Source organism: Caloenas nicobarica, chromosome 1, assembly GCF_036013445.1.
Source record: "Caloenas nicobarica isolate bCalNic1 chromosome 1, bCalNic1.hap1, whole genome shotgun sequence".
NCBI lineage: Eukaryota > Metazoa > Chordata > Aves > Columbiformes > Columbidae > Caloenas > Caloenas nicobarica.
Genome location: NC_088245.1, coordinates 89,900,143 through 89,919,273, shown reverse-complemented (window position 1 = coordinate 89,919,273; position 19,131 = coordinate 89,900,143). Strand labels below are relative to the sequence as shown.

The 19,131-nt window shown below is 43.1% G+C and overlaps 1 protein-coding gene across 1 annotated transcript in view; it reads left to right on the top strand.

Annotated features, from left to right (window-relative positions):
• Positions 1-18,897, top strand: part of GTF2E1 (general transcription factor IIE subunit 1) — a 53,567-nt gene extending 34,670 nt beyond the window's left edge. The window contains exons 3-5 of the mRNA XM_065644510.1: positions 10,596-10,797; positions 15,588-15,835; positions 17,152-18,897. Of these exons, the coding sequence (XP_065500582.1) occupies positions 10,596-10,797; positions 15,588-15,835; positions 17,152-17,582 (881 nt within the window). The 3' untranslated portion in view covers positions 17,583-18,897. The remainder of the gene's footprint in view (positions 1-10,595; positions 10,798-15,587; positions 15,836-17,151) is intronic.
• Positions 18,898-19,131: the final 234 nt, after the last annotated feature.

Genomic DNA, 19,131 nt, shown 5'->3' with positions numbered 1-19,131 from the left:
TCAGCTCAGTCCTGAGGAGCTTCTCTTCCCATTTGCTCTCTTCTATTTAGTGAGAAAATGGGGTCCTTCCTGCCCACCGCTCCCTCGGCCACGAAGTGCTGCCCAAGCTGTCAGCGCCTCTCCCATCGTTCTAACGGCTCCGCATGGATGGAGAGGGAAGAAGGGCTGTCAGGCACTGAGTGCACCCTCTTCGGAGGAAGCTTTGCCATCGTACTTCTTTGGATTTCTCTTCACTCCCTTATCCCAGCTCTGGCCACAGCACTGAGCACCGTGTAATATACAGGGGGCCCTGCAGGTAGGATCAATATCTGGCTCGACTATAATCCTTTCCTAGCCATGACTGGGTTTGGGGTGTCTCGTTTGGCATGCCCGGTTTTCACAAGGAAGGGGAAAAAGATATTTCCTTCAAGAGTAAAGAAGAAAGAAGAACTTTTGCACTAACTGTTTTAAAAGGCATAGCATTAAGAAGAAAATAGACAAGGTGTGGCATGACTATCCAGAAGAATATCTAAAGGTACAAAAAAGAATACATGCATGTTTCAGTTTTCTTGATGACAGGTAACAAGTGAGGCTTCATGTGATAAAATGTGAGGAATGTGAAAAGAATCAATATATTTATAAAAATACTGCACAAGGCAGCAGTTAAAAGGTGGCACTTCCAGGCAAAGGGTATGTGCACGAGTCTCAGAAGGGGATCTTTTTCATATAGCTGAGAATACAAGTTAGTTGAGTAGAAAAAGCTAGGTTGCACCAGTCTTCTTATTTCCAGCAAAAAGTGAATCTCAGAAAGTCAACCGGAGAGAAATACTCGATCTTATCACATGCTGTTGTATATTTTTGCAGTGCTGAGGCACCTTTCAAAAACTGCAGGCTAGGAGCACGATCTCTTACACCAGTAAACTGCTGGTGGATGTTGCCCATGAGCTATTCCAGACCTTCAGGAGGTCTCTTCTGATAACACACCGTCTTTGTTTTTAAGTAACCAGCGTCTGAAAAACCTGCTTCGTTCATTATGAAGAGCCTCCAAATTGTCACAGAAAACAAAAAGGGGGCAGTAGACTGAAGAGCAGTTTGTTCTCTTGATGTTGGCCCATTGTGTGACCCTGTTGAAAATAAGGCTGGGAAAAACGTTCTGGCTTGGAGCTCACTGCCTTGCTTCCTTTTCCTTGCCATTGCCGCTGCTGCCATCCCAAGGCCCACCACTGCTTGAAGCACAGGTATGGAAATACATGCTTCTGACATTGGCCCCGTTAGCCTTTCAGATACTGCGTTGGGACGATAGTTTAAGGATTTTGTTCTTGCTCTTTGTTCTTAAATAATAGATTTCTTGTGTGTACATGAGCAGATTTGCATGAAATGCAAAGTCTCAGCATCAATGGAATGTTCCCTTGGGTACCCTTCTTTTTAACTGGAGTTTATTATCATGAGGAGAAAATGACATTTTAAATTTTTTTATTAATCTATATTGTTCTCTGTTGGCGGCCGTAGTAGCTTTGTGGAACAAGTTCATGCAGTAGGGAATTTTTCTTGCCACACATTAACTCCGAAGAGAATTTGGCAGTAAAGGGTTTCAGTTGTTGGCATTTCTGAGCCACCATCTATTGAATTTGAAGCCCTTTTTGGGCAAGTAGCAGAGTAGGTGTGCCAGACTTGTAAATCTCTCTCTTCAGGGAATCCATTTTATGTTACTAAAGGGATTCAGTAGTGACGACGAACATGGAAGAACAGATCTCTTCCAGAAAATCAGAAGTGCTGGTGTGGTTTAACAAATGGATCTCAGGCATGGGAAGTATTTCATGTTTGCCACTGCCTGAAACAGGGGATCTGGAACAAGTCTCTGAAACCTTCTGTTTCCCTGTCCCTAGTGCGAGATTTTCAAGGAAGGACGATGCTGTACTTATGTATTCAAAGGTGTTGCCAAGGGTGTCTTATCTCAGCAATTCCTACTTTTATTGTTAACAGCAGGGTTCATTTTGTGTTGAGAGGGTCCAGAACAAGTGCTGGACGCTATTCTTGGCCATCTGTAATAACATTTCAGCACCACCATTTTTCCAAATTATGCCTAGGATAATGTGACTGCCTGAATAAAATCCGCTCTGCAGCTTAACAGAGAGAGAGAGAGAGACCTTCTTTTTCCAGGACTGCCAGTCCCTCGATTTTTATACATTTACACACTGCTCTCAGGGAGAATAAATAATACATGAACATATGCACTGGCTAAGTGAAATTTCCTTCTGATTATAGTGAGACAGTTGTTAATGGCAATTATATATTTCTTCATCTATTGCTAATCCTGCTCTGTGTTTGAGTATGCCTTTATCTTTTTTTTGTTATAAGTTGCCATCTTGTTTTTTTTTTTTTAAACAAATTGTTTTCATCATTTTTCACATGTTGGCAAGTTGCAGTTTTGAACCCTCTTGAACAAGTTTCTGGCAGAATTACCTCATCTGAATCAGAAATAGTGCTACCGCATAAGTGCCCTGAAATGCTGTATCTGCTACATTTATATTACAATAATAGAAGCTTTGGAAAGAAACTGATTGACATTAATCCCAAATGAAATGTTTACACTCTGTTTAATACCTGATGGGCAATTCAATACGAAATTCAATTTCTATACGAAACAAGAAAAATGTTTAGGCAGCATTATTAAGGCTGAAAATCGGGTACTCAAAAGTCAGAGCTGTATCTTGAAATGGTGTTGAATTGTATGCTCAAAGAGTGTTTTTTGCACTCACTGAATTAATAGACTAAACCTTTTTTGAAGGCCGATTTGGAGAGTAGAGGTACATAAGACTCCTTCCCAAACCTGTTATACATGTAGGCTAGACAGTTGAACACTGCTGCTGAACTGCATTTTATCCTCCTGCCTTCACCATATAGTCCCATTTGATGTTGAACAGGTCAGTGAAAACAAGCTGTTCCCAGGCAAATGATATTTCTCTAATTCACTGAAAACTGTCTTAAAACCTTATGGTCTGATACTGTGAAGTATCGATCTCATTGCTATTGACTCAGTGGCATTTGTGCTAGAATATATACATACCTGGAAGAAACTGGATCTACATTTGGGGCATAGAAAGTTTAAAAGAATTTTTCTTCATTTTGGGGTCTCGATCCCATTTATAAACAGCAGATAACACAACTTTCTCAGGAATTCACATACTGCAGAAAAATTCGTAGATAAAAGTCTCTCTTCAGATAACAGTATTAGTTACATTATTTGTTCCTAGCCCTATTTCTAGCTGAAGCATTGTGCTTGACATTTTATAAATATGCACTCCACACGCTTCCTTGCTCATCTGAAGCAGAATTATGATACAAAAGATGTTTTAGCGAATTTCAGTCTAGGATCTGATAATAGGATGTGTCAAGCAGCCTCTAGTATTGGTTGTTGCAATCCTTCTTGCTCATAATCCTAATTGTGTGTACCTGGTAGTACCTCGTCAAGTAAGGTAGAGAGGGACAGAGTAGATGCTGTACTTTCTTAGCCTGTTACAAAGAGAGCTGTCAGTTTGGGGAGCAGGATGCTGTATTTAGCAGTCCATGTTCACTTCTGCACAGGCCTCATCTGGTCAGAGAGTTCAGCACTGCCCCGGTTTGGTTGCAGTGCCGTTCGCAGGGGTGCCGCGTACTCAGCTTCAAGCTACAGCCCCTGCACTGACCACCTCCTCTGGGCAGCGCCGTCCCAAGTACTTTTCACTTCTCTGCTTTCAGATATCACACTTGTGTTCTGGCTTTGTGCTGTCACCTCCTCTGACCAATGTTGTTAATCTCAGTTGCAATATACCTTATCTTCTCCACAGTGAGAAATTTTAAAACAAGCCTTTTCAGATGGTTGGGATGAAGACTGGTGTGTTTTCGGTTTCAATGGCAAAGATGGATGTTTCATTCCAGAAGTGGGTTAGTAAATCTTCCCAAAACGCTGAGAGTGTCTGGAGGAGGGCCACAAAGTTGGTGGAGGGTTTGGAGAGGAAGCCATATGAGGAGCAGCTAAAGTCACTGGGTTTGTTCAGCCTGGAGGAGACTGAGGGGAGACCTCATGGTGGCTACAGCTTCCTCACAAGGGAAGGAGGAGGAACAGATGCTGATCTCTTCTCTTTAGTGACCAATGACAGAACCCGAGGGAATGTCAGGATGATGTGCCAGGGGAGGTTTAGGTTGGACATCAGGAAAAGGTTCTTCCCCCAGAGGGTGGTGGACACTGGAACAGGCTCCCCAGGGAGGTGCCACGGCCCCAAGCCTGACAGTGTTCAAGCAGAGACTGGACAACACCCTCAGACACATGGTGTGAACTGTGGGGTTGTCCTGTGCAGGGACAGGAGTTGGGCTCGATGATCCTTGTGGGTCCCTTCCAGCTCAGGACATTCCATGATTTCCTACGTATGGTCCAGTGTTTGTTCTTGTACCATCACTACTCTGTACTGTCCCAGACAGGATTAATACAAAAACATACACTTTTTGTGTCACTTTTCAAGATAGAGGACTGCAGTCAGCCCTGGGCTGTGGAGTGTCCTCAAGAGCTGAGATCCAGTGGACCATGAAACCTGTCTCAGAAAGACGAGATGTGGCATTACAGTTTATGTAACACACTGTGCTCTGTAATTGGCTCTTTTAATGCATGCGTAGAAACACTGAATTACTTGCAAGAGAGAATGGTATTGCTGTCGTGTTCAGGAGACAGATTTTATTGGTGGGTTTCTCTATTTTTTGCCTAAAACAACTGGGATTTTGGAAGTCAAATGTGAATACAAATGTACTTGTGACTATAAATCTCCAATATGGGGAGAAAATAGAGGTGGGGCCAGGGAAGGCTACCTGATAAAGTCTGCAGAAACTCATCTTTCTGTGGGGCAGGAGCATGTTTCCCGCTCAGACACACTGGGTTGCTTTCTCGTTGAGATGCTAAGGACAGTTCACTGAGGGCTGAGAAGTCTGTAAGTCTGGGAGTCACTAAAGATCAACAGCTCCTACAGTCTAATCTGCATTATCATTAATTCAGTTTATAATCAACTCTTTTAACAATTATCTCTATTACTAGCTTGGTCCATTAAGGTCATTAAAACTCTCTTTGCTTCAATTTAAACCCTCAGGTTGCTACTTCTAGTAGGTGAGTATCCTTACACCCTAGTATGGAATATGTTATGATTAACTAATGATCCAGGTCTGTTGTAGCCATTTGGCCTACCATTTTGTGTCTTTAATGATTCAGGAGAGAAATGCCTTTAGGTACTGTCATAAACAGCCCTCTAAATCTTGAAAATCAATGAGAAATGAAAGGAAGTTAATTATAATTTGTACTGACAGCACTGCCTATTACTTATACTGCTAAGTATTTCCATTACATGAGCTTGGATTGTTTGTGGAGGACGGGTGTAGGAATTGCTCTATGTTATTTGCTATTCAAAACTTTGTAATACACTCACTTTATGCTGAGTTTTTCTATTCTATGCATCCAACTAAGTTTAAATCCCTTAGGAAAATTTAATCAAAAACCCGTTTGGCGATTTTGAAGAACGGGCTGATGGGTAAATGGAGGAGGAGACTGGAGAAATGTATATTCCTTTGCCTGTGTTAGAGTGTTCTGAATGACAGGTTGTGCTGTGAAAAGATCTTTAATCTCCCTGGTTTGAAATGGGAAATTAATCTGATGAATGGGGCTCAAATTAAGAAGCAAAATTAGCTGATCAAAGAGTGTGGGGCAGAGAGCCACAGGAGTGGGGAGAGGCTGAGATTGGAAAAAGCAGCCCAGGAAAAGAAGGTTGGACAGGGAAGTCTGAGACATGAGAGAAGACCACGCTGAGAAAGCGGAACTAGATGGACCAGGGCTTGCTAGCAAGAACAGGACCACCAGAGCAGGGAAAAGCCAGGAACTGGGATGGGAGCAGATGGGAAGAACTGGGTAGGAAACCTCAGGCCTGGGGCAAGCAGGTAGGAAAGCAAGTTCCCACAAAGCACATCTCTTTCGAGAAGCTACAGCAGGACCCAAGGTGTTTCCTTCTCATCCTCCCATTGTTGCCAGGAAGCAAGCTGGCAAGGCAGCCTGCTCCCCCTGCAGCCGAGCCGCGCAGCACGAGCAGGTTGTGATATTCTGTGTTATTCCACTCAGTCAAATGGTGGAGGCCGGTGTGGAACCAAGCGCTTCAGGTTTGGAGATCAACTATATGGCTGTCAGCACAGCATCACATGGTGGGCGGCATTTTTCCGGCTTCCTGTTGGTAGGAACCCAAGAAACTACTTTCCTCAAGGTCTTAATACTCTCTTTTTAACATCACATGAAGCACTTGGCGTTAGAGAGTCCTGAAATTGAAGTTGCTTATACATCCTGTAACTTTTTCTCTATCACGTAATTTTTTCCCCCACAAAATGTGTGCTTTGCTCAGTAACAGAGATGAGCTGTGCACATATAATGCACTTTTTTCTGTCTTTTCGTAGAAAGAAAAAAGTGCAGCATGAGAGTGAGGGAATTTCTTGAAGAAAATTGTTGTAGTAGCCACAGGAACACGGTCTGATCCTCCAGGCCAGCTGAGTTTCTGTGTGGTCTTGGACTAGTCATTTTGAGCTAAACTTTTCAAAGGCTATCATTAGCTGGTGTTCCTAACTCATTTGAGATGCCCAGTTCTAGAGCTTGGAAGAAGATTGGTAAAAATACTGCATGCTCTTTTCTGAAACAGAAGTTTCAGAAAAGCGTTTCTTAGGCATGTCAAATCAAGTACTGCTCAAATCAGCAGATACTTCTGAAATTGTGCCATCTGTGCGTTAGCTCACTCTCCATGTAATGGTAATAATGCTACTTCTAAAAGAACGTTGTGGGAGATTTTGTAAATAAATTAGCTTAATGTTTTGTGATGCAGTCAAGAATAAAGAATTGGATGAGGATGAAGGCTGGAGGAATAAAAAGAAGCTGAAAGATTATAGTATAAAGTACAGGGTCACACACCTAGCATCTAATGCAGATGTCTCCTATAAATGTGGAGCTCATCCACTGGAAACTACAGAGGAGGAAGAAAGATCTGGGGACATTGCTAGATCTTGCGATAATCACACATTGATAATCAAGGCAGCACTTTCATTGTCTGCTACGCTGTCATCTTAAAAGGTCTCAGTGGCTATCAGAGAAGCACTAATGCCATTGGGCTTTTGGGAGAACTCATCTGGACACTTGTATATATTTTCAGCTTTATAGCAGAAAGATGAGAGCAAACTGGAGGAAGTGCCCAATGGGGCTGATAGAATGGTTGGAGCAATGAGTGGCCAGTTTTAAAAGGCAAAGAAAAATGTGTGGCTTATTGAGCCATGCAAAATGAAGGTGGAGAGATGAGTAAGACAGCAGTTTGTAAATATACCTGTAGGATTAACAGCAAGGTGAAGACTAGCTGAGCTGAGGTACAGGTTTTGATGAAACAGTAAATAGGTTTGAAATAAATGGGAATAAGCTTAGGCTGAAAATTAAGTAGTTTATAAGTATCAGAGTAGCAAGAGTCTGGGGCAGTATCGCAAAGGACAGAGCGGATGGAAGACACCTTGCTGGGCTGGAGATGAAGCTTGAACCCTTTGAGAAGGGTGTGAGCAGAGCCTGGCTTGGACTTAGGAAGGCTATATCCAGTTAAATCTCTTAATTACAGCAGATGCAGCATGGACATCATGCGTGCAATGCGCATGGGCAGTTGACCTTTTCCTTCTCTCAAGTGAAATCAAGTCATTAGGAATTATCTCTCAATATTCTGGCCCTGTACTTCAGGGCTTGAGCTGCTTTAACTTTAGTATGCCTTGGGGAGCCAGATTACCAGTGTATCTGCCCTGGAGAATCTGGGAGCAGATGAGGAGATCTCTTTCAGATGGCTGGTTTTTAACGTGCAGCCAGAGATGTTTGTTGAGTGCCTGAGCTTGTATGGAAAGGAGGGGATGTATGTGCTCTCCATTAGGTTTTGCAAAATGCAGGAAAGCCTCTCGTCTCATCACTCCAGACATCTACTTGTCCTGGTTTATGCAGTATATTTGAATGGAAAACTATCAGTTGTGTAAGGGCTGAAGGAAGAAATACCTCATTGGAGTGGGAACGTTGCCATTCTCAGCCTTTGGATGGCTTTCACTTCGTGTTTGTCACATGCAGTTCATATCTGTGAGGAACATGTGTCACTTCTGATGTGATGTGCCGTGTCATAAAAGCTCTGGTGACATTTTGTAACCTCTTAAAATCTTAATGAAAGAGGTTTGCAACAGATAAATGCCATCTGCCATGGCAAGGCAACTTCCCAGTTCTCTCACACACACCTCTTGTAAAATGCTGCATCACCTCAAAAAATCAGCATATTAATGGAGGAAGCTTGTCATTTCACCCATTCCCAGATTCTTAATTCATCTATTAACTTTTTTTTTTTCTTTTTTGTGCTTATTAAGAGCCCTGAGGGGTGGAAGTTGCAGCAAATCCATGATAGCTTTAGGAGTTCCGTTTCATTAGAGCCGTATTTACCCTCTGATTTTTTGGTATTCTGAATTGGAACCATTCTCCCTACGATCTTAATATTTTGCAAATACTCATGGGCTTCACAGAAGGAAGCGTGAAAAGTCTGAGCTGTCTCAGGAACGTGTAACAGGACTTTTGGGGTGGTGTAAAAAGAGGAGAGTTTTCCTCATTAACCTGTGTTTGTTCACTTTGTCCATTGGGGGAACTGAGATGTGGTAATTATTTTAAATTGATTCAATTTGTTTGCCAGTTTGTCATGCCAGTAGCCTCAGATGTGGGATAAGGAGACCAAACTTTGGCTTCAGTGCTTGCTGGGCTGACAGCTTATATAATGTGCGGTTTTTTAATCAGTAGGGGCAATTTTTACAGCCTGCAAAAATAATCTGAGTGTTTCATGCTTGGATGGGAGAGAAGAGCACTTTATCCATTTATGCTTTACTTTGCATACTGCTGTTGTTCAGTGCTCTAGCTTTTACATGTAGATGAGACAAACTTTCTAAAGAGAGAGTTTATTGCAGGAAATGTGTACATACTGCAGGCCACATATACAACACACTTGCGTTAATATGAGAAACGATCAACAAAAGCTACTTTAGATGGTGCCGAGGTAGAAAACTGCATCTCTACAGACTATGGTGAGAGGTGTCAGATCTGCCTCCTGTCACAAACAGTGGTGTGTGTTTTCCAAGAAGCGTGCAAGCATTGTCTAGCCCTCACAGCCATCAGTGAAGAAGTTAGGTCTGTTTTTATCGCTGTCTTACAGGCAGAGAAGGAGGTACACAGAAAAACGAAGTGACAAGACTAGCAAATCTGTGTAAGCAGCAAAGTAAGATACCAGAAGCCCTGGCTTACCAGCCTGTCTCATTACATCATGCCAGTGTGCCCTAGGCAAACCCTATTCTTTCGACTGTGTTTGTACATAGCATTGCTGTGGTATAGCAGGCTTCAACACTGATTCTAATACTGATTTTTTAGACATAAGCGTATAATTTCCCTGGTATGACCTAGCCTCAGGCTCCCTGTTGGTAAAAAGATAATTTCCTTTCTTCATTGGGGTATCGAGAGATTATGGTAGATGTATATAGGTGCCACAGAATAAATCACATAATAAATAAGATGAATAAATAAATCAAAATGAACACAACGCACAGGGACAAGAGAAATCAGGAAGCCTGTGGGCATCGCTCTCTGGATGTAAGTGTTCTGAGGAGGCAGCGATACATTCTCAGTCCAGCACTTGGAAGGATAAGCCATTACACTGTGCTGCTCCCCTCGTAGTGGACCATATGGTAAGGTCCTACTGTGCATGTCCTCGCAGATGGAGCGATGAAACTGAAAAGCCTGCTGTTCAGGAGTTCAGTAGGTTTTTTGAAACTGCATTGCCACGCAACCATTTCAGTTGCCGTTATGTTTGACCTGGTTTTATACATCCTAATGAGGTCTTTAAAAGGAGCTTATTTTTAGTTGCCATTCATACGATTCGTATCTTGCCATTCTTAATTTCGAGAAGTGAATATGGGGGTTAGGTAGGATATGTTTTTGCATTTGCACCTCTGCAGTAGTGGCTATTCTGCATATTTTGGCCCAGAAACAGAAGGAGAAGCCATCTTTTTTGCATTAGTTGCAGCATGAAAATGGTAATACTAGCAGTTACTGCAGGGTGGTTGCTGCAGTGTAAAAGTACACCCTGCTTCCTTGTGTAATTAGCCTGTTCATGTGGCCTGGGAGATACCAATGCAAGCACCTGAAACAGATAAGTTGAACTCCTAAGGGCATATTGTGAAGTTTTTTATCACAGCCCAGTCATAGTTGATGCTTAAAATGTGCAGCAAAAAAGAGGGAATGGGATTAGGAGATGTCTCAGTAGAGGTGCTGCAGCCTATCTGGGCTTTTCAGAGCGAGAAACTGTACCCAACTGGGTATCGCTGGATGACATCAAAATGCTTGCTTTGTTTTCTGCTTAAATAATAACAACCAGGTACACTGTGTGTGGGAAGGGATCGTCACGGGGAGAAAAGCTATTTAGCATCAAGCTAAGAAAACAGCAAAGCATTGCTGTTTAAAAGGCTGTACAAAGAGCAGCGCCTGTTGCTTTCCTTCCAACGCTTTGCAACTTTTTTCATTTTAGGAACTTTCCGCTGTACTTTCTGTGAGACTGAAGTGGAAGAAGATGAGTCGGCGATGCCGAAAAAGGATGCAAGGACACTCGTGGCAAGATTTAACGAGCAGATTGAGCCCATCTACGCGCTGCTTCGTGAAACGGAAGATGTTAACTTGGCCTATGAAATCCTGGAGCCAGAACCCACAGAGATTCCCGCCCTGAAGCAGAGGTGGGAGCGGGCCTGGTCTTCTCTTGCTGCGCTGCTTCCCTGTGGTGAATTCGTGTGCTCCGTGAGCCTTTCCCAAACCTTGTGCAGCCTCTGGCTGCATTGAAGGCTTACTTGTTCAGCACCAGCTATGCAAGCTGCTGGCAGATTCCCCATGGAGTGTGTGGTTTCTGAGGAGACAAAGGGCCATAACCATTTTTTACTAAACAAGGCAGATGATGATTCTTCTGGTCAGCCTCCTGCACGTAGTTTTCTGTGGGGTGGGATACTGGAATTACCTGCTGCATGCTGTGCTGCAGCTGCTATGTAATACCAAGTCCTTGCCCTAGTATTTAAGAAATGAAAACTGCAACCATTTGGAAAAGCTCTGAAGGTGCCATCTACACTGTCTTCTTTCTCTCAAACCCTTATCTTTCATCTATTCCTTTTGCTTCTATACAGCTTTGAAACTAAGCTATCTGAATTCTAGCCTTTGCATTTCAAATCCACATATAACTACATTCTGGTTCAAAGACATTACTTGTAATAAGGATATTTTTTTTCTTCTGATTTTCTCCTACTTGTTACACACCTCTTCTTTTTGGGAGGTGACCATGTTATAGTCAAAAACTCTTTAAAATGTTCCTACCCATGGGAAATGACACTTTCTTTCAGAACATTCCTAGCTGTACAAAAACAGATGATGTTTAAATAATGCAGAAAGATGTGGGGAGCTGTCAGTTTTGTCAGCTGTGGTGAAATGTGATGCTCTTCTCTGTGTTTAAAAAAAACCACCAAAAACTCAACGTGGCAGGGAGGAATGTACCACGAAGGGAAGCGTTCCCACAGTGCCTTGGGGTGCTTGGATTTAGTTAATGGGAGAGCAAGCAGGATACTTTTTTTTTTTCCTCTCAGACTAACCTTGAGAGAGACTATTCCTTGTATATTCATGGTAAACAGTTTCTAATTAATATAATAAAAAATTCTTTGTCTATTCATAGTCTTTTTCTAGCCAAGAAGGTAGCTAATTTTCCTCATCGTTCTAATAGAAAAACAGAAGCAATGTAGAGAGGGGAAGAGATTTTTCCAAGGTCACTCAATATGTCTCTGGTGATATGAAGAGTCTTTGAAGCCTTTATGCCCAAGCTTAATCACTAGACTTTGCTTTAAAAATCCTTTTCCATAGTCTAAATAGTAGAACTGGGATAACCCCACCAAAAAGAGAGTGATTTCTCAGTCTTCCCCTTCTGTGCACAGGAAATTATCACAGCAGAAGCCTGGTGCAGTCCCATGATTAAATAGCAGCACCCACTTACTTGACTCTTAAATACTTAAAAAACATTGTAAATGATTAATTACTCTGTGCAAGGAATGACAAAATAAATAGGCAGCCTTTTAAATGCTTACTTGAATACAACTTTCTTCAGCACGCATTATGATTTAATTATTTGTTAACTCTTATTAATTCAAAACAGCTAATTGCATAAAAGCGCTGCTGTGAAATTTTTATTTGAAAGTGCCAAACTCTGGGTCATTTATTCTCTCTGTTTTTATGGAGTCTTGAGTGTCTGAAATCATTGACAAAACTGACATTCGATGATTCTGAAACAAACAGGAAAGGTCATAAAGTGCCTGCATCTTCTCTTTGCACCAACACATGCAACTTCATGTGTGTTCAGGAGAGTTATAGCTCTAAGGGACCACACTGACATTGCGTAACTGTCATTCACCTGCTGTGGGAAACAGGGCAGATCTTCATTTATGTCTTTCTAGGAGGCCATTAATTTTCTTAATCTTGGCAGAGCATGAATTAGCCCCACAGGTTTCAAAAGAAACCTGCTTTATATAAACCTTCTCTGTGGTTTTCTAAAACAGATGGATTTTAATATCCTCTTCATTTTCTTATGTCAAAATAGCATGATTTCATATAACAAAAATCTTCACAGAATTATTTTTTTGTGGTCATGCTATCAAGGACCATGGGTTGTCTGCTGTGAAGTTCAAACTCTTAATAGCAGCTAAGTGAAAAAGTGCTTTATTTCAAACATGGCATAAAAAGTTATTCCCATTATGCAAGACCTTTTCTTAATAGTCTAGGCAGGGTTGAGATGAAAATTTCAAGTAGTTTCCCCATTGCACAGTGTGGTTTCTGTGGGTCATACCTCAGCTATGTCAAGGATGATTTATATCACATTTAAAGGCAGCTAACCACTCATTAAGGGATTTCCATTAGGGTAAAACAACTGATGGGTAACAGAGCAAATGTAGCCACATCTGGGCCACTGAGCAGCCACTGTCTGAGCGGTTCCAGGTTGCAGGATGGCCACACAAAGTCTAGACCTAGGTGGGGGAAAGCAGATCTTGGTCTGAGAGAGAGATATTTAAGAGTAAAGCAGCTCACATATCTGGCCTTTGCTGATGCCTGATGCATGGTGTTTAACCCTGTACTTTGGAATAGGGGTGCTGAGCAATAAGATCTCTTCTGGCAGTAAGGAGTATTCCCCTGGTCTTGAGGGGCTGCTGACTCCTACCAACAATGTTGCTGAAGGTGCAGTTCCACAAAAAAGGAAGTAAACTGAGACACATTTGCAAAGCAAACCAGGGTCCAAAAGTACATAGAAAGTGTCTAGATGGTTCCACCTATGCGTGGGACACTGCAATAGATGGCTTAAAGTAATTCATACTGTAAGTGTCTCTTAGAGTTGTTACTTTTATTTTTGAAATGTTCCTGATGTCGTGGATGTTGTTTTGCTGCTAAATGATACCACATAGGAAAAAAGTCCATTTCAGGCACACTTACGGGGGACCTCTGTGCAGAAGTATTAGTAGGCAGCCCTGGTGCTACCGAGTATTTAGCTGTCACGCTGCAGTCATGGGGAGGGAGAGCTGCATTGTGTATCGTGTGAGGAAAGTGGATTACATAAAATCGTCAGGGAAACGCTCGTTAGAGATTTCTATTGTGTGGGAAGCAAAGTGGTGCTTTTCACAGAACACACGCCTGTCTTATGAGCTGGAAGGTACCAACATTTGAAATAACGCACTGGGAAGAAGGTCTCTGTGTGATTCCTTAGGTTATATAAGGAATACATGGGCATGAGTCCTCTGCCCCAAAATCAAAAGCTGCAGTGAAGGTCTCCTGGTGGGGCTGGCCGCAGGAGAGAATCTGTTAGTGTGTGGACACACGTTAAAATGGATGCTGTGAAGTGTTTTGCTAACATACCCCAGCAAGCTCACTACTGGGAGGCTGTGAGTAGCCCTCAATCCTAACTGTGGCTGAAGGCACAGCTATTTTTCATCTGGATAAGGGCGATTATCACCTACCTGTGTATTTTCCCTTCACTGTTTGCCCCTAAAAATTCAGCAGAATGAGTTCATCAAGCTGTGGTTAAGTCCTTGCTGAATTTAAAAAAAAAAATACATATTACTCAGGTCTTCTCCAACTGCAACCTTATTTTAAGCTTCTGGGTTGGAGGAAATGTTATTGGGTAGATAGCAGTGACTGAACTGTGCTCGCTGACAGCTTCTGTCAGCTCAGCTGGCAGGAGGGCAGGAACACGGTGATTATCCTTGATGATTTGCTCTGGAGGAGTCCAGGCAGGCCTGTTACCTGTGAAAAGCCTTAGGTACCACTGGCAGTCACACGACTGAAATTATATGGCTGAGGGTGGGTGCAGCCTGCAGTGGATCTGTTTCTCTGAGAAGATGAAATATGGTTTTGAATTAGAGCAATGGTCACATTTGGTTTTCCTCACCTGGAGAGCAGTGAGTTTCCATTCAGCTGCTTTTCCTGATAATTGCATATGTAGCAGCACAGGCCAGAGAGAGTATTTTAGGCTTATTGCCATCACTATGCAGAAAATACTCCACCTGATGTCCTCTTTCCATCAGATCCAAGCAGGAATGTGATTTGGTTGGTTTTTTTCTGCATCAGTCTCCCGAGCTAGAAGGGAGCGTGGAGGAAAATGTGCTGGCTGCAGCTCCTCTCAGAAAACAAAGGAGGCCTAGGCTTTGACTGCCATACCCTTCACATCAGTCATCACCTTCCTTTCTGCAGCTTTTCCCCAATGAAGACAGTTCTGTCTTGCCTCCTCCAACACACCACCACCACAACGAAGCTCTTTGCCCAGCCCTAGTCCTCTGGTTTGAAGGTGCCCTCTCACCTTCTGCCAGGACTCCCCAGTCCTCCCAGGGCTGTGTCTGTGGGTAGTACAGACCTCCTGTGTAACACAGGACGTGTGACTCACCACAGGCATTGTCACTCACAATTCAAGCAAAGGTGAGAACTGTGTTTTTCATGATTAGGTAACTCCTTCACTGGTCCTGTGATTAATAATGGTTCACAGATCTGAGTGTGCTGGGTCTCTGGGCCTATCATCTGACTTGCTTAAACTTTAGTGCTTTTTTTAATGCAGTATAGGGTTGCTGTGAAAGGCCAAAAAGAGACTTTTCCAAATACCACATAATTGTTCAACTATGTTTTGCTGCTGTGACTTTTATTTCAGTGTATCCTGGGATTCTATGTTTGATTTTATGTGACTGCATCAGCAACCTTAGTGCTGTCTCTTATTTTCAGTGTCTATTGTGGACATTGCCATGGTCTCATGTAGAGTTTCCCATTAGAGACCCCCAAGGTGCCCAAAACAGGAAGCTGCTGATGTAGAAAATCCTGGCACCACATGTTAGAAATCAGAATGCAAGTTCTCAGTGCAGACCAGGGGAGATAACTAATCATAGTTGCAATCAAGTGTTGCAATGTTGGCTGAGGAAGGGCTTGTTCTGAGTGCTCTGGTTTTCTCTCTTTGACTTTTGTGTAGCAAGGAGCGTGCAGCTGGTACTGGTTCAGGGACAGCAGCTGGCCTTGCAGGTGGACACCATCGGGAAGCATGGACTACAAAAGGACCATCATATGAGGACTTATATACCCAGAACGTTGTCATCAGCATGGAGGACCAGGAGGATCTTAACCGGTCTGCAAGTGAAGGAAAGCCGGCCAGAGAGAGACCAATTTGGCTACGAGAGAGCACGGTGCAGGGGGCTTATGACCCCGATGAAATCAAAGACGGTAAGAAAATTCAGAGAGCCAGAAGTACTGTGCTGCTTATGTGATGCTCTTAGAGTGCTGTCAAAAATTGTTCCCCTGTGTGTGTACAGCTGCTGCTCCTTACACTCCAGATTTTGTCTGCTCCCCTCTGCTGTGCGAAGTACCCGTGTGTAGGCAGATGTAAAAAATCTTGGTTTATTAGATGCAGAATTGAAATCTAGATCAGTAAAGCTGAGTTACCCACAAAATTGTTTGTGCTTCTAAAATGTGAATTATCTGATACGTCTTCCACCTTCAGAGTTTATTGCTTTTGGACAAAGGTCTTTCAGTCTCATCTAGAAAGGTGCCCCACTAATAGGTCACTGGCGAAAAATAACATTTATTAACACTCAGTCACTCTGAAGCCTACTAAATATACCAGCAGTGGTTTTGTGCTCCCAGCTGCCTTCTTGCCAATTATTTTTTCAAAATGTGTTTTATATGAAGAACACGTTAGAAGTAAAGCTTCAGGCAGTACAGTAGGAAGGTCCGTCACCATGGCAGGTGAGTCTTCATTGATTTGTTTGTTTCTCATTGTCTTTGCTTTTATTTTCATTCATGTCGAGGTCAGGTTGTCCATGGACAGTAGTCAAGATCTTGTAAGCACTAGTAGAAACATTCTGCTTTGGTAGGTGTGCTATTTAAGCTTACATACTAAAAATAGGAAATAGAAACCTTCTATGATTTTTACAAGAGTGAATCAATAGATGCAATCTACCAGGTCATTTGAGGATTATAGAATGAAACTGTTGATGCCATAGGAAGAGAAGACAGCAAAGGGAATTGCATTTGTGAGCATGAGACCCTGGAACCAGTGCAGTGCTCAGGAGAGGAGGGGAATATGTAGGTACAGCAGAAGTGAAGAAAATGGATGTAAAATAATGGCCAGAAGATAGCTAATGTTCTTTCTTGCCTGTAACACCTTTCGAGCATACAGATCCCAAAACTTTTTCCGAATAGATTGAACAAAGTGAGGTGATTGAAACAACCTCCTCCTGCAGTCTGTAGCAGATGTTGTTGTTATTCACCAGCCATGGTGACTTCTCACCCTGCTTTTCTGTTAAACATTTAATTCACGTGTAGTTTTGAATTGGCTCCTTTAGGTGACTTTTAGTGTACAGTAGGAGAAAACGTAACTATCCCTGTCTTCTGAGGGAGAGGAGGAGCTGGCATAGAGAAAGGATGTGACTTAACCAAGCATGCTCAGTGGCAGTAATTAACTATGGGTCCAGAAAGCCTTCAGGGTCATCACCCAGATCTCTGTGAGGAAACAATTATTCCCTTGTGTCTCTTTTCAGGGGGCCGGGATCTGGATGCTTTCCAGGAGCGTGAGGAGGGCCGTGCAGCTCTGGATGACAATGAGGAGGTGATGCGTGCCCTGCTTATCCACGAGAAGAAGACACCTTCTGCTTCAACAGTCACTGTTGGAGGTGCCGCTCCTCTCTCGGGTGCCAATGCTAGTGACTCTGAGAGCGAGACAAGCGAGTCGGAGGAGGAATCCCCTCCCCGCCCTCCCGCCACAGCCACCACAGCATATGGGCTGGAGGATGAGGAGGAGGATGAAGAGTTTGAGGTGGTGGCAGAGGACCCCACTGTCACAGTGGCTGGGCGTCCGCATTCGTACAGCCAAGTGAGCCAGCGCCCTGAGCTGGTGGCCCAGATGACGCCAGAAGAAAAAGAGGTTTACATAGCCATGGGGCGACGCATGTTTGAGGATATGTTTGATTAACTGCTTCCTGCCATGGTGTTTTTTATAAAAAGTGACTTTTTAAGCCAGACACTCCCTAGTAAAACAGAAGACCGAAGTGCATCTTTCCTCCCCTGTGTGCAGGGGCACTGGGGCTCAGGACTGCTAATCTCAGCCATTTCGCCTGCTAGAGAAGGGGGAGCAGGAAGGCTGCATGTGCCAAAACAGGTAGGGGAGGACAAGTGTCAGAAGTGAGGATGCTTGCAAGGTAAAATCTGCTTCAGGGTGCTCTGCACAGGCACTGCTTTAACCTTCTCCAAGGCCCCAGCAGCTGCCTCCCCCCGAAATTCTTCGAGTTAGTTTTGTTGCAGATCCTAGTGAAGTCCACGTCCCTGCCCTCAGAGGACTAAGTGCTCCGTGGTCTGATCAGAGTGCTCTGCAGAGGAGGGTGTAAGTAACGTTACAGCTGACTGTGCTCAGTGAGGAGAGGGAAGCATCATCTGCTGATTGGCAAACTTGGACAGGGCTTGTAGCTGACCTCCTGCCAGCAGCTGCTGGCCGCTGGAGTGGCTATCTCTAAGCAGCCCTGTGGGCAGCAGCCTTTTCTTGCTCTCATTCTCTCCTAACTAGGTTAGCACCTCAAGGTCAGGTGTAACTTGAAACACGCAGAATGAAAGCCTTGGCACGCACACACAGTCACTCTTTGTCAGTGTCATGAAAGGCCTCCACGGATCTGAGCTGTCAGAGCACTCTGACTTATCAGGAGATACCTTCATTTTCCAGTATTGCTGCCTGTCGCTTCTGCCCAGCCATGTCCGAACACCAGTGTTGCAGACAGTTTGTGTTGGGCAGGACTGTAGTCAGGCAGTGCCAGAGAAATAGCATCGTTTTTATTTGACGTCACACCAGGGCTGTAACATTTTAAGAGGAATTATGCAATTTCAAATTCTGCTTTGGCACACTTTTACCATAGAAGAACATTTGTCAGTGCCTACAGAGCAATGTCATATTTTTAATGTTTTTTCTCTTTCAGTTAAAAATGTTGGGTTTTTTAAATTGTTGTGTTTTCCTATCCAGTACTACAATAAAATAAAATGATAAAAGAATTTTGTGTTCCAGAGGGTAGGGACAGTATTACATGCTGTTCCATTTACATGGGCAGCATGAATTTGCTGTTCACTGAGACTGTAAATCTGTTTTATATGAACTATGCTTTCTATGTTCTGCTAACCTTGTAATGTGTCCTGCGTGGTTTTATTTTCAGCTTCTTAATATTTTAAAACCCCCCGCTTTTTTTTAATAGTATTTTAAATTTGCTTCCAAGTCATTTTAAAGAGGAATAAATAAAGAGAAACTTCTCTTTTTCATCTTCCAGTTTGTCATGTCCTAGTTGGGAATGTTGTTTGCTTGTCATTTTGATTTACTAGATTCAAGAAAAAAAAAAAAAAATTGAGGCTCTTCTGGGGGAAAGGACTATTTGAAATCACGCTGCAGCAGAGCTTCCTTGAATGCCTCCTGGAATCTCCTACACTTCCAGGAAGGATGTTCTATTGCACTGGTGCTGAGGGACACCCTTTTTGATCAGCACTTC